Source organism: Drosophila subobscura, chromosome A (genome assembly GCF_008121235.1).
Source record: "Drosophila subobscura isolate 14011-0131.10 chromosome A, UCBerk_Dsub_1.0, whole genome shotgun sequence".
Taxonomy (NCBI): domain Eukaryota; kingdom Metazoa; phylum Arthropoda; class Insecta; order Diptera; family Drosophilidae; genus Drosophila; species Drosophila subobscura.
The window spans coordinates 8,557,670-8,573,058 of NC_048530.1; the positions used below are offsets into that span (position 1 = coordinate 8,557,670).

General features: G+C 44.1%; 4 protein-coding genes across 10 annotated transcripts in view; 2 read left to right on the forward strand and 2 right to left on the reverse strand.

Moving 5' to 3' along the window:
* Positions 1–9,952, forward strand: part of LOC117903571 (protein kinase shaggy) — a 65,820-nt gene extending 55,868 nt beyond the window's left edge. For 6 of the 7 annotated variants that reach the window (XM_034815786.1, XM_034815787.1, XM_034815788.1 and 3 more), the window contains 2 exons: positions 8,351–8,590; positions 9,846–9,952. In XM_034815786.1, coding sequence (XP_034671677.1) covers positions 8,351–8,493 — 143 coding nt within the window. In that variant the 3' untranslated portion in view covers positions 8,494–8,590; positions 9,846–9,952. The remainder of the gene's footprint in view (positions 1–8,350; positions 8,591–9,845) is intronic. The other variant, XM_034815781.1, reaches the window with a different exon arrangement.
* LOC117903578 lies at positions 2,672–4,000 on the reverse strand. The gene is made up of 2 exons (XM_034815798.1): positions 3,663–4,000; positions 2,672–3,598 (listed from the first exon to the last, which is right to left on the reverse strand). The coding sequence occupies exons 1-2, from the start codon at positions 3,982–3,984 to the stop codon at positions 2,805–2,807; spliced, it is 1,116 nt and encodes a 371-aa protein (XP_034671689.1). The 5' UTR covers positions 3,985–4,000; the 3' UTR covers positions 2,672–2,804.
* Positions 4,204–4,950, reverse strand: LOC117903582. Its single transcript, XM_034815801.1, has one exon. The coding sequence runs from the start codon at positions 4,892–4,894 to the stop codon at positions 4,223–4,225; it is 672 nt and encodes a 223-aa protein (XP_034671692.1). The 5' UTR covers positions 4,895–4,950; the 3' UTR covers positions 4,204–4,222.
* Positions 9,953–10,887: 935 nt separating the features above from the next.
* On the forward strand, positions 10,888–13,489 carry LOC117903583 (autophagy-related protein 101). Its single transcript, XM_034815802.1, has 2 exons — positions 10,888–12,938; positions 12,990–13,489. Exon 1 carries the CDS (start codon positions 11,234–11,236, stop codon positions 11,888–11,890), a length of 657 nt encoding a protein of 218 aa, XP_034671693.1. The 5' UTR covers positions 10,888–11,233; the 3' UTR covers positions 11,891–12,938; positions 12,990–13,489.
* Positions 13,490–15,389: the final 1,900 nt, after the last annotated feature.

The following is a 15,389-nucleotide window of genomic DNA, read 5'->3' on the forward strand; positions in this document are numbered from 1 at the left end:
AGAGAGAGTGAGAGAGGGAAGGCAAGTGGGGGGGGAGAGCTACACATAAATGGCTAAAGAGAAGGAAGCAATCAGAAGAAGATGAAGAAAGAAAGAAACTAGCAAAAAATAAACAAATAAAACAATGAACCCGAATGAATAATAAAACAAAACACACAAAAACATTTACTAAACTCGCGCAAGTGCATCTATAAACACATACACACACACACACACACACATACATACATACACGGTATAGATTATATTAAATACGGTATAAAAATATACAAAAAGAAAGAAAATATACAACAGTCGTAATCCTAGTAGCAATAACCCCATTCCAAAAGAAAGAACAAAAGCAGCTGCCTCATCGGAAGAGGCAACTGCCCTGCCCTGCCCTACCCTCCCACACACACACACACAAACACACACACACACACACTTAGCAAACGTTTTTTTCGGTGGCCTGTTCTTAAAGTAAAATCTAGCATTAACTACGATTAGAAGTGAGGAGGAAGGGAAGAGAGGATTCAGAGAAAAACAAAACGCAATATTCAATATACAACCAAGAAGATTATACAAATTATAAACGTAATACACAATCGGTTTGCGATAATAACGATAACAGACGGCAGACCGGACCATGTGGCGGGAGGGGGGAGGGGGGAGGGAAACAAGAAGGAGAAGGACGAACTACTCGATAATTGATGAAAGTGAGTAATAAAAAAAAAAGAAACGCTTTTAGCGCGCGACGCCACCCATAACATTTAATTGAACAAAAAGAAAGAAAAAGCAAATGTAACTAAAAACTAATTAAAGGTCGAAACGGTGGAGGGAGTAATCTCGATACATACTTATGTGTACAACTAATCAACAAATAAAACATTTAGCTGCAATTGAACAATTTAAACTAATTGAATACGAACGGAAATGAAATGCAATACACAGTGAGAAAAGAGGAGCCAAGAGGAGACAGTGTGTTACGGATAACAAACAAGCGCAAGCGAAAGTTAATTTAGATTTAAGTCAGTTTCGAGCATTCACTTGGCACTCAGTCCCATACCCACAACCCTCAACCCCCTCCACTCAAGGCTCCATATTTGATTTTAACTACGAGTATGTATGCCCCCCTCTGCACCACCTGCTGTACCATCCCCACTTGCACCTTCACTCTCCCTCCCTCCCTCACAGAACAGCAGCACTGCTTGAACCCCACTTAGCATGAAAGTTATCTCTACATACTGTAGTATATACTATCTAAATATAATCCCCATAGGGCCCCACTCCCATAGCAACAACATTCGCATCCCCATCGATCCACCCAGAAGAGTTTTCACTTGAAGAAGATTGAATAGAAACCAAAAAGCAAAAAAGCAAACAAGTCTATTTGTATGTATTTCCGTAGAGCTCCCTGCATACATGCATACAGATATACATATGTATATACATATGTATATGTATATGTATTCATGCATATTAATATATACATACACACATATATGTATGTATGCATACACTTATAATAGATATATTTTTTTTTTACTAACTAAAAAGATACATTTATAAATTTAATGAACGTTGAGTTTTGTATCCATCAAAACTAATTAAAATTAATTATATGCTACATACAATACATAAATAAACACACACAGACATGGAGAACAGACCTGCAAATCTAATATCCACAAAGCTAAAACTTAAAAACTAACAATTAAATAAATAAAGTTCCAAATTCCCTCCCTAACCTCCCAAACAAACAAAATACACAGTTTAGCGAATAATCGAAGTAAACCAAACAGAAAAAGAAAAACACAGCAAAAAACACTTTATTTAAACTATTGTAACTCACACACACACACACACTCACACACAGAAACAATGGAATACATGAACAAATAGAATATAATAATATATAATTTGGAAAACATTTAAGAAACAAAGATCTAGATATACAATATGGTATATGCGATTATACATATTTATATGCATATATATGAAGAACAATTTCAACGTTTCGCTTACAAAAAGAACAAATCCAAAACAGAAAACAAAAAACCAAAAAACAAAAAAACAAACAAGAAAACTTAAATTTAATAATAATAACAAACATAAACAGAAAACCCTAAACCTAAACTAATTGCAAACAAAAAATGAAAATGAAATCAAGAATGCCCCAAAACAAACATTATTTGAGAACAATTAAAATGAAAGTGAAAATGAAAATGAAAATGATGAAAATGGTTGCAAGAAGAACAACACGACATAAAAGCGTAAAGAAAAACCTTAATTTAAAAACAACAATAAAAATTACAAACAAAAATATATATAAAAAATGATTGTATTTTCAAATGGGTTTTATTTCAAACCATATTTTTTGTTTTGTTGGGGGGCTTCGCCTTCGCTGAGGTCGACTCTAAAGTCAATTAATTAATATCTGGATGGGGCCCGTTCAACAGAGTTTTTTTAGCATACTTTTTGGGGCAGGAGAAAGCTGGAGTATAGCCACCAAGCACCACATTTGCCTTACAGAAGTCTGAGGGACTTATTATAAAGACAATTAAAGAGAGTCTAGAAGACATCTAGCAATATTTACCGAATGGCGAAACATTCAGCGAATATTCAATAATCCAAGTGAAGCTTGAGCCGCTTGCCGATGCCCCTCTCTGAGGCAATTACACATACGCGTTTGTTACGGTCGCACTTGAATTTATTTAACAAAAAAAAAGATTGGTATTGCCATGTGTTTATACGATTAGATTATTTATCTGATGGTTGCCACTGCCTCTCCGCCTCAGCCGCAGCCTGTTCGCTGCCTCTCAGCCTCATGTCCTGCGTCGCTTGACCACACTCAGGTCGGTGGGCAGGCCCAGGCCGCCCTCCAGCTTGATTCGCCGCTTGCTACTCCTGCCGCCGGACGAGGCGCTTGCCGTCGGCTTCACTGTGGCCAGAACTCGGGCCTCGGATGGATGCGTTGCTGGTGGCTCCGAGTAGCTGGTGGCCTGCTGCTGCTGCAGCTCAGTTTTGATGATTGCTTCAGGGGCAATCATGAGCAGATCGTTGCCAGTGCCAGTGCCATTGCCGTTGCCACTGCGCTGCTGCCCGTCCGGGCGCTCGCACTTGATGTGCCGGAAAGCGGACAGAGCAGCTGCTGCCGCCGCCGCTGCCTCTCCTGCGTGCTCCGCTGTGGGTGCGTGGCCATTGGCCATGTGATTGTCGTTGTTGTTCTGCTCGTGGCTGTGGCCGTGGCCGTGCCCGTCCTGGCGCTGCTGCCACTCGAGGATGCCGGTCAGCAGCTTGATGTACTTGATGGCCGAGCGCAGAATCTCGTTCTTGGACAGTTTCTTGTCCGGCGGATGTGTGGGCACCAATTTGCGCAGCTCCGCAAAGGCCCCGGACACGTTTTGCTGGCGCCAGCGTTCGCGGGTGTTGGTGAACACCTTACGGACGCCACCGCCACCGACAGTCCCTGCAGAGTCCCTGCCGTTGCCATTGCCATTGCCATTGCCGTTCGTGGTGCCCGTCAGCTGTCCGTTGCGGCAGGGCGAGGTGCGGGAGCTGGTGAAGGGATTGCCACAGCCACTGCCGCTGCGCGGGGAGTTGGACAAGGAGCGACAGCCTGCGGGAAGGCATAAGTGTAGGGGATAAGGGGTCAGGGATCAGGGATCAGGGCCAACACTTACCATCCGCCTGATTGCCGTTGAGCACGATATAGTCGCGCAGATCCTCCTCATCCTCCTCGGTGTCGTTCAGCGAGAAGTCGGACAGGTCACCGTCGCCATCCGAAATGGATTCCGTCTTGGGCTGCAGATAGGGCGTGGCATGCCGCAGCAGTGCCGGCGGCTGGCGTGGTGTTCCCGCAGGCGCCGCTGCTGGCCTTGGCGAGCCGTTGGCCTCCTCCCGCCGCCCGCTGCTGCCGGCGGCTGAGCTGGCGCTGGCACTGGACGCTGTGCTCCGCTCATCCGCATTGTCCGATCCGTTCGAGCTGCTCGGTAGCCAGGCCATGTCCAGTACGTCCGAAGTGCGCAGAGTTCAGCAGTGAAATGAGCATCGAGCAGCGAGCAGCGCGCAACGAGTCTGCGAGGCAGCGACTGGGCAGCAAGCATCATCCCCGTGTGCAGGAGGCGGGACTACAGAGGCAGAAAACAACCCCCAGTACACCCAGGCTGCATACCCACAAATACAGGTGGGGTGGGCAGGAGGCCTGCCTGGACTGGGGTACGGGGTACGGGGTAGGGGGAACTTAGCGTAAATTGAACCTCTTGGCGGCCATTCCAGACTTTTTGGGCTTCGCCGCCTTCCTCACGTCCAACCCCGCCGGCAACCCCTTCTTGGCCCCCCGGGCATCGGATGGCAGTGAGCAAGCGCTGGAGCTTGTGCCTGTGGCCACGGCCAGTGTGGCGGGACTGCTGCTGGCAGCCAGACTGAGCCGCATGTCCGCTGATGGATTCACAAAGATCATCTTGTCCGTCGTCTCCTCGGGCGTGCGTCCCGCGAGGCGCGGCGGCGGAAACACGTACGTGGTGGCTGTCATTCTTGGGTCCGTATACTCCACCTGCATCTCGATGGGAAAATCGGAGACCAGCACATCGGTGATCTCGAACGGGGCGCTGTCCGCCACCTGCAGGCGCATCGGCAGGCGCGGCGACATGCGGAACGTGACGCGGCGCACATACTTCTCCATGTTGGCATTGCCCTCCTGCTGGCGCAGATAGACGCACCAGGTCGGGTCGTACATGGGCGGCATGTCGGGGTCGCTCCACTCTATGCGGCAGCCCAGCACAATCTCCTTGACCATCACACAGCGGTCGGACAGCGCCTCGGAGTAAGCGCTGCTCGGATCCTTGTTGCAGCTAACCCTCTGGCAATCGTCCACCACATTCTGGTGCCTCATGGCGCTCCTGTAGCTCATCATTCTGCAGCTGCGAGGATGTGTGTGTGTGTGTGTGTGTGTGTACCTTGTGTGTGTATGTTGTGTGCGCGAAAAGAACTGAAACGAAAATTTATTTAATCCAGGAGAAACTTGGGAAACATTCCGAGAAATTGCTCTAAACTGAATGACGATTTTCCCTTGCGATGAATGCCAGTAAAGTCTCAGGCAACTTGGATGCCAAAAACGGGCATGGGCATGGGTCTACAGTTGGATCTACTTGGATCTTATCAGCAGCCAAGGGCCACGCTTGCACTTCGTCTCGGACCAGCCAAAAGAAATTCCAAAAAAAGGGACTCGCTGCGGCAAAAGTTTGCCGAAGAAAGCGTGAAAATTTCAACGGAAATTTGCCTACGCGGATGGATACATTTTCACGGCCCATGCCACGCCTAATTGCTCCACCCAGGCCAGGGATGGGCGGGGGAGGCAGCACTTGACAGTGCGCCGACTCAAGGGGGCGGAGCCACGACAGCCAGCAGACAGCAGCCAGCAGCCACCCCCACAAAGCGCTACAAGAAATAGTCAGAAAATAATTTCGTTTTTACGTTAAAATTATATTTTGGGAGTGAGAATTTTGCAGAGCGTTGCAAACAGGAACCAACGATGCAGTGGACTAGGCTAAGCCCAGGGGTTAGTGGGATTCGTGCCGTCTTTGGTCAGATCAATGGACTTTGATGTCCATTTGGTCTGCATGCAGCTGGTGGAGGGAACACTGCCGATTGGCCAGTGGCATTGTGACGACGTGCCGCAGCATGCTGCAGGTGTGGTGGTGCAGGGCTAGGAACAGCCGCGTGACGATCACCTTGAAGCGACCGCTGCAGTAGGAGCTTGCACTCGAGCACCGATGAAGCGGTGTACAGCCTTGGCCACAAACTCGGATAAACAGAAAAATATTGGTGCTGCCGAATATGATTTGCTTATCGAGCTCAGAGCAACAATAGCAACAGAGAGACAGGCTCTGTCCGCCTGCTGGTCTCTCCGCTCTCCATCCAGTATCCAGCGGAATGTTCAGCTTAAGGTGAATTTACTTACTTCACCACAGGGGATCCAATTTCTGAACCAATATCTCTATCTCCATCCCTTTCTAGCGCTTGTCCAACTTCGCGTGGTGAATAAGTTATTGGTGCTCCCCATGGCATGGTAGAATTACTAATTCTACCATGGTGTTCCCCACAGCGGACAACGCAACTTGTTAGCAAATTGAACTTTGGTTCAGCTGCTCTCCTCTAATCGCCACTAATGTGTATTCATGAGCAGGTCGCTCTCCGTGGGACACACGCGCCACATGCACATAATCATCATCACTTTGGCATTAAACGTGGCCAGGATCCTGAGAACCCAATTCTAATCCAACTCTCAGTCGATCAAACACACAGAACAGCAGATACACTGGGCGGCAGATCAGAGCAACCCTCAAATGGCAGCCACTAAGCGGCTTAGCGGCAATCAAATCAAAACTACCCAAAAAAAGAAGTTAAAAGTCAACGCCACACGTCGAGGGCATCAAAATCAAATTAGCAGCAGGTTGGTGGCTAATTCTTTATCATTCAGTGGCAGCATACGGGCTTCCACAATGGGTGCATACGGCATGGGTGGGGGGGCAGGGGAATGGCGCGTGTGTGGCGACACTGATAAGAGGCAAGCGCCGGCAAACAACCACACGTGACCGACAGCTACTGTGGCTGCCTTGGGTGTGGGCAGTGCTGGGATAAATGGATTTTCACACCCACTCGACACTGGCACGGGAGGCCGAAAGCGGAGGCGGTGTCACACGTGGGGGGCAGGTCTGGCCAAAGTCGCCAATTAATAAAATTCAATTACCGGAGGCCGCCGCAAGCCGATTCAGTAGTCCGATAAAAATCAAATATATTTATTGGATTATGGAAAATGGAAGGCTGGCCTCTGGCTTAGACTCTTTGCGTGTTGATTTTTCATAGGAGCAGAGAATACATACAAATCGAGCTACGAGTATGCGATGCTCTGAGCAACTTGAAAGTGTGACGATTCTGGCATCGTGGTACCAGCCAAAGGCAACTTTTCAGTGCAAAAACAATCGTTTATATTTATGTTTGTTTTTTACATTCGACACATTATTAGATGAAGCTAAATTTCCATAATTTCCGCAGCTCCTGAACGTGGACGACGTGCACATTGGCCGGTAGATTTACCTTTCTCGATTTTACATACAAAAATCTCAGTAATAGACATCATGAGGACGTCTAGCTTATTGCCTTGCCTTGGTTGAAAGCAGGGACCCCAAATAACAGTTATGAAGGCTAAATTGAAGTAAATAAATCAATGTGAAGGATATATGTATGCATGTACATATGTTACAGCAACATAAAATGTACAGAAAATTATATTTCAGTCATGGCTATCAATATCAGCCAAAAACTTCTATTTACGATTTATATATTAAAAACTATTTTTAATTCTTATTTTTAATTTTTTCAATAAAAATCAGAATTAAGAGTTATTTTTAATTTATACTTTTAAATTCAAAAATAAGAATTAATTATGATTTTTATAATAAAAATCAAAAACAAGAAAAAACATACATTTTTATAATAAAAATCAAAAATAAGAATAATAAGAGTTTGTAACGCTTAGTTAACATACATGTGTCTCTGATAATGATTTACATACCGAAGACATACCAAGCAAAAATTATAGAAAAATCCAACATCCAGGGGTTTTCCTCCCCTGCAACCTGAGGTGATTTGAAAGCTTGCTAGTATGCTAAGTTCAAATGAGTACTTTTAATAAGCCAAATTGATTCCTCAATCGGATTAAATTATTGTTTTAGTGTTAAAAATCTTTACAAGCTAGTAAAATCAAATAGAACATCAAAATCGAGGAATATGATTTAAGACAACGGTATACTTACAGTATATTCTTAAAATGAGTAGGTATATTTTGGTATATCTTTGAGGGTCTGAAGGTATATTTTATCGATAAATTCGCGGTCACACTGTTCACATCCCCCACTCGCACAACAACAATAGAGTAACAACATAAAAGAAAACTTAAAACTGCTCGAAACGATTACATTTATTGTTTTATTTGGAGTGAGAGCGCTGTGGTGTTATTTTGTTTTGTGTTCTTTATGCCATATAGTTTAGTGATTGCGCAACTGGAGTGCCTCCGTTTTTTCGGCCTCAGTGCGAGTGCGAGCGGAGTGGTGAGAGAGAGAAGAGTGTTTGTGTGTTGGTGTGCTGTGCGCGTGCGGTGTGAGTGTGCATAAACAACAACAAATAAAGAACGGGTAAAAACTACGGAATTGATTAGTACGAGTGGAAGTTTTTGATGGGCAACTCGCAAACAAGGCATGCCAGCAGAAGGACATCGCAAAGCACTCGTGAAGCAGCAGCGGCACAGCGCCATGAACTAATCGAAACAGAAGCAGCAACAACTGCAACTGCAAGTGCATCTAACAGCAATCAGCAACCAGAAGCAGCACCACAGAGACGACGACAACAGTCGCTACCTTCGACATCCTTTGGCTGTGGCGGCAGCAGCAGAAAATCCCCACACAGACCACCACCTCCTGCCCAAGCGGAGACCCAAGCGTTGTCCGTGCCTGAACCGGAGCCCGTGGCAAGCAACAGCATCGGCGTCGTCACAGCTGAGGCAGAAACACAAGCAGCAGCAACAGCAGCGACAGCGGTAGGATTGCAGCAGGTTCGTACTACATACAATTGTGGGACACAAGGCTGATAACACAGTAGATATGTACCTATCTATGTATGTACATGTGTACATATGTACCTATGTAAATACATACGTATGTATGGATGTATTGTATCGATAGATTACTTTTACCCGCTGTAGCTGTGCTGTAGCGGGTTGTCCATTTACTTTTTTTTTGTCATCGTCGTTTGTTTATTTTCCGTTGTCTGTAAAAATAAATACTGCGTCATTGACTGGTTGGTATACATATGCCTTCGCATGTATTTTCCCATCGAATGGGCAAATGAATTACGACGCGGCCGGGATCTACTCTCTCTCTCTCCGCTCTCTTTGACCGACCTCAGGCTGCTTGATCAAGATTTCTAGGCCACGAAATTCTGACTGGAGAGCACGTGTTTGTTTGTTGGGGCTTTTCTAACAGTACAATACTTTCGTCTAATGTTTTCATTTCGAGTACACAAAAACAAAGCATTTACATACATATGTATGTATGTGGGTGTGGGTGTGTGCGTTTATGTATTTTCTTCCGCATTCGCACATTTCATTGCCATGCTATTAACCGCTGCGCAAATTCTGGCGTCATCAGCATTTACATACATATGTATGTATGTTGTGTGTGGTATACATGTAGAATATGCGTTATCAAATGTGTGTTTTCGTTCTCTTTCACTTTTCGCCCATGTGGTAGGAGTATTTCGTATAAAATGTTTGCCATTAATCTCTGTTGGGGAGCAGAACCACAAAAACAAAAACATCGAAAACATAAAAACAGCACGCACACGCATTTAGCGACACATACGGAGTGTATGTATGTGCGTTCACGTGTATGTATGTGTAAACATATGGAGGCAGGTACAAGTGTGACCTCACTCAAGGCAAGATCGGGCAGCAGCTACAGTACAGGCACGAGCTCTTGGGCTTTCTGTACCAAATGAGACATTAAAGCATAAACAAATAAAACTACTGCTATCAGAGATACATACAAACATAATACTTTAACGTTATCTTGAACGATAGACCCACCCTCCTAGCCATCGTTCGTGATTACAAACCTGACCACCTTTTGTGGCCCACCACTGTACATACACCAATGTATTTATTTCGCTCTCGCTTGCTCGCTCTCTCGTTTTCTTTTATGGCTGCGCTCAGCTGTTCGAAGATCGTTTTTCGCTTCGCTGCTTGCAAATAAATAAATATAAATATTCTCGATAAACATTCCAAACTAACTTTTCCCTACGATTACCAGCAGCTGTCTACCTGGAGCCTAGGCAGTCTTAGCGGCGGTCGCCTCAATTGGAGCTTTTCGGCAGCTCGCAATTCCTTTCGGCATCGCAACAAGGCCACACGCAAGAGGTAAGAGACTCCGTAACTCGAGCAGAGTGGAATTTACATTTTGTTTGTTTTTAGCTCGTCATCGCTACAGGGCTTCCGTCGCAGAAAAACGCAATGGCATCGACCACTGACTAATTCAATATTCAATTCACACTTCAAGGAGGCCAGCCGCAACGATCAATTCCAGATTGAGCATCTCGTGGCGAAGGGTGCCTTCGGTGTGGTCTTTAAAGTGTGCAACAGAACCGACACCAGCTCATGCTACGCACTCAAAGTTCTTAAAAAATCTAAGGTCTGCCCCAAACACGACACTTGATGCTCAGTTAAATAACTCTCTCATCTATGCATTTCAGCTCATAGAGGACAACAGCGTGCGCCAGATAAAGGACGAGGCGGATATACAAAAGGTCTGCGGTCACCATCCGTTCATTGTGCAGCAGTTCGATCTTTGGCAGAACCGTCACAACCTTCACATTCGTATGTTGGCTGAGAATTTTCCTTTAGCATTCGGCAAATGTAACACTTTCCCATTGCAGTATCCGAATACATACCGAATGGCGAATTGTTCTCCAAAATTGTGGACTTTTCCATTGACCTAGTGCGCCTATACATTGGAGAGATTGCCCTAGCAATCGGTGAGTTTCAGCACAGTCCGATGCTTTGTGAATCATACCTCCGATAGCGAAAAGCGAAAATCAAATAACCAAAGCGACAGCGCTGATTAGTGGACCTCCCCTACCTCTATAGTTACTTTATTGACTTGTGGCTTGTTTCCTTTTCCTTTACAGATTTTCTACACAACGCCGGCATTATATATCGCGATGCAAAGCCAGAGAACATTTTACTAACGCAACAATTTCACATCAAGCTGACAGACTTTGGGCTCAGCAAGTGGCTCAAACTGGGTGCAAATACGCGCACCATCTGTGGCACTTTCAAATACATGGGTACGATCTGAACCAACTATAAACAAAACAAAAAACAAAAACAATTACAATTAATAAGCAAGAAAACAAATAGCACACTTGTGTGTTCCGCTGTTAGCTAGTAATAGGCGCCGCCGCGTCGTTCCAAAACGTTCAAAGGAAAACCCAAAACCCAGCCACAGTGGGGAAGAGGCAACACAAGCAGTATAGGGAGATAGAAATAAAGAAATAGGATATAGAAACTAAGTTGCAGCAATTACTTCTAAGACAAAAAGCAAACTGTGAGACGGGAAAGAAGTGAACATTCTGAAGTGCGGAATACAATACAGGAAGCATCCTTTGAGCACTGTAAATAGCCAATAGTCCCAATACAAAGATGAACGCACGCTCGCAAGTGTTTGATCTGACGATGGAGGGCCTGCAGGTGGACGAGGCAGTGACCACCATCTTCCAGACAGTGCTCTTCCATCGTTGCCTCGGCAAGTTCATGTACACGGGCGATGCCCAGTACTCGATCGGGACGGTCGGCTACACGGACGTCGACTGCAACTTCATTGACTTCACGTATGTGTGCTGCACCTCTGACAGTCTGACGCACAAGGTGAAGCGAGCCATTAACTTGTTCAGCGAAAAGTTACGCTCCAACGAGAGCTGCGGCTCTGGGCAGATCAGCTTGGAGTTCTTTCAAAAGAAGAAGAACCGCTGGCCATTCCCACAAGAGTCCATACCGTGGGAGGTGTGGACGGTGCATCTCGATTTGATCAAGCACGAGAACGAGGACGAGCGGCAGCTGTGTCGCGAGAATGTCTCCGATCTTCTCACCGAAAAGGTCATCTACATTACAGAGCTAATGAATCGGCACGACTATGTGCCCAAGACGCCCAGCCAGAGTGAGCTGGATCTCATCTTCGACACATCCTTTCCCGATGTTCAGCCGTATTTGTTCAAGTTTGATTATTCCACCTCCGGCTCGGCGGCCCCATCCATGGGCAATGCCATGAAAAAGATCATCAAGGAGACGCTCGCAATGTGACTGGCTAAAGCTAAATGTGGAGTAATACCAAAACCAAAAGTGTGCGCCGCCACCAAACTTCATCATTTTCTCGTGCTCGTGGCAACAGTTTCGTGCAACATGCAGCATACACAATTGATGTATTTCTGCTGCTAATTTCACGTCTTACTTTGCAATCCAATGGTGATAATGAGACAGATACAGATAAGGATAAAGATGGATAGTTAAATATTTATTGTGTGTGTGTAAAGGGGAGAGACGGACTCCCTTCCTCCCATGAAGTTCGCTTTGTTACTACTTTTAGTTGTTATTGATTTATTTTGTTAGTACAGTAGATCCGCTTACACCCCGCCATCTGTGGGCATCGTCTCGCCACACTGTTTGTATTTACAATCATTAAATGATTATATATCAGAAGAGTTTCGAGCTAGACATAGAGTTAGCTTAAGTTGTAGAAACCTGTAGAACCCTTTAGAAAATATTTGTTTTATCGTGTTCCATGCAAACGAGTAGGACGGATAGAGAGGCAGAGGCAGTGGGTATGAGTGAGAGCGATGTATAGGAAGTGGAAAGCCCAAAAACTAAAATGCAGTTGCAGAATTTTAACCATTGATGGACCAAGCGTAAAAGTTAAAGAAAAAAAATTAAAAAAAAGATACATCAGTTCTGGAGCTGTTATTGCAACGATAAATGTGCATTAGATCCTTAGGCTAAACTCATTAGTGGGCCAAACACCCCACCAATCAATCAATCAATCAATCAAACAAACAAACAAACAAAGAAACGGCCCACGCGTATCCGCCCGCTCCGGAAGCGTATATTGAGTGCACTCCCTAGACCTAAGTATCTAAGTAATCTATCCAATGTATGTACATTTAAGTGTGGATTCGGTGCGCCAGTCGGGGTAGCTTACGGGCCACAACCCACTGTAGTAGTGGCTTGAACTAATGTGTTACTTAATACCTAACTACCTACCTACCCTATGTTATCGATCAGTGTAAATAATCAAACACAAATGAAATGCAAAAAGAGAGAGAGAGAGAGAGAGAGCGAGGAGAGCGCGACGTTGGTAATTATTTTGAAATGCTTGTGATTTGTACTTGTAGTGATTAAATTATAGTTTTAGCAAGTACCCAGACGCAAGAGCAAAACAGAGAGAGAGAGAGAGAGAGACACAGAGAGTTTAATTGCTAAATGTTGCACTTTCCATCTACAACTACAAAAGCGGGAGAGCAAATGATAAACGAATCAATTTGGATGGTTGAAAAATGCAGAGCCATCTCCAACTATGATGTGGATACTGAATGATGCTGCTCTATGGAAATATATGATTTGTAAAGAATTCAAGATTGATGGATGGATGCACTTCTATGTACAGTTGGCATTGGCGTTGTTGATAAGTTTTTGTTAAATTGAATTAGCGCCACGACTAGCGCAGCACCGAATCGAATCGAAATGTATGTCTGTATATTCAATTGTAAATGTAAATCGATGTCTGTGTGTATGTAAGTGTATGTTCAAGCTATAAACAAAACCATAAATGTACTTTGCAATTAAAAAACTATTATTGTAAACTTGATTTAAGCAGAATATATAAAAGAAACCTTTGAAATCACACAACCAACAACAACCTGATGAATCAAAGTAGACAAAATGTAATTGGCCTTGATTTTAATCAATTTAAAACCAATAAAAAACCATCCATTCAAAACCATACTTAAAACGTTTGAAGAACTTACTCGCTAGTCGTTACTCGATATTCGATGCACTACTTGTTATCGCAGTCAAAATGAATAGTTTTTCGAGAGCCTAATATCAGTTTGCCACTCTTCGGTCTGCCGAAGCAACTTGAAAGCTTTTTGTATTTTATGTATAATTTTGTTTGTTGTTTATTTGTTATTTGCTGCCATCCTTTGTACACCAAATTGTTTTGTCGGGTGGGTAAAATATTCGCTCCACTCTCATATCATTGCAGCACCCGAAATACTATGCGGCGAACCCTATGGTCATGCAGTGGACTGGTGGGCCTTGGGCGTCATTGCCTGTCAGATGCTAACGCAGAAGGTAAGCGAGCAAAAGTCGGATAACCAGTAACCAGTAAACAGTAGATAATTCCCATTGAGTATGTGAGAATGTGAGCCATGTGCCATGTGCCATGTGCCATGTCGGTAATCTAATTTGTTGTCTACTGCTGATAGATCAATCTATCTATCTTGCCGTATGTAGATGTAGACTCAACTGCGACGGAGAACAAACAGTGGAAACTGGTTTGCAGGTGCATGCGACGCATCTATGGGGCATGTACTTAATACTCTCCGATTGTAAAATATTTATTGTTCATATATACACACATATGTACATATGTATGTTTATCGCGGGCTCTGTAATTCGACCACGGATGCCGCACTTACCGATAGCCATTGACAGTGTAGAGCCCAGGCTGTAATTCCGTAATTGGACAAGCCAGACAGCCAGCCAGCCAGCCAGCCTTCCAGCTTTCTTATGGCGAAGGTAGTACTTACTCACTTACATATGTAGATCGCAGGCAATTGCCGTTGATTTGATAGGGGAGGGCGGGATTATTTCAATGCGACCCGAAGCCCTTGCATAGCTAGCATAGAAAATTCCCAAGGTTTATCAAGCTCATTAAAAGATTGATGGCTTTCCTTTTTGTTTCCTTTTTTTTTTGAACCAACCCGCAGATCTTGCATAGCTCATTAGAGGATTGATAGAATTATTTGTTTAAACAAAATTGTATTTAAGAATTTTCCCTGTCGCATCCCATATAGTTTTGCTCAAGTCTACGTTCGTAGAAAATAGCCGCGCCAAGTTTTTCCCCCAAGAGAAGATAATTTTTTAAAATTTTTTCGCTTTTTATTTAAGAATTTTCTCAGTCTATATAAAATCATATATATTTCTGCTCATATATACGTTATACCACTATCGTATTAAATGTAGTTGTTTTTTCATTAATTTAAAACTCAATTTAAAAAAAAAAGTGAATTTCATTTATAATATTATTCATAATATTATACCATACATCGATGCTGCTGCTGCCGCTGCCGCTGCCGCTGCTGCGATCATCGTACACAGGGGGAACGGAACCTACTCGTAGAGAAAGATGCATTTATAGTGTAGAGTTTTCGGGGGGAGGTTGCGTTGGGTTGGTTTGGGTTTGGGTTTGGTTGGGTTGATGCTTTTCTCGGGGTTGTGGGTGGGTTTTGTGTGTTGTCTTGCAATGACTAAAATTTAATTAAAATTACATTAATTAAATTAAATTTATAAGTATAACTTTATGCCATCTTAGCGGTTTGTCCTGTTTTTGTTTTTTATTTTGTTTTTGTTGTTGTTGTGTTTGTTTTTATTGCTTTTTGTTCGTTCCATGCAATATCCATTCCTTTTGCATTCCATTCCTTTTGCATTCCATTCTATTGTGCATTCGATCCTCACTTTGATGCTGAATGCTCTTGTGGGCTTTGTGTTCTGCTTTTGCTTCGCCACTCCACTCCACTCCACTCCA

Excerpts from the sequence above, each read along its gene's own strand:
- LOC117903578 (XM_034815798.1), bottom strand. The coding sequence starts at position 3,984 with ATGGCCTGGCTACCGAGCAGCTCGAACGGATCGGACAATGCGGATGAG. Across the intron at positions 3,599-3,662 it reads CAACGGCAATCAGGCGGATG|GCTGTCGCTCCTTGTCCAAC; the intron begins GTAAGTGTTGGC and ends GCCTTCCCGCAG.
- LOC117903582 (XM_034815801.1), bottom strand. The coding sequence starts at position 4,894 with ATGATGAGCTACAGGAGCGCCATGAGGCACCAGAATGTGGTGGACGAT.
- LOC117903583 (XM_034815802.1), top strand. The coding sequence starts at position 11,234 with ATGAACGCACGCTCGCAAGTGTTTGATCTGACGATGGAGGGCCTGCAG.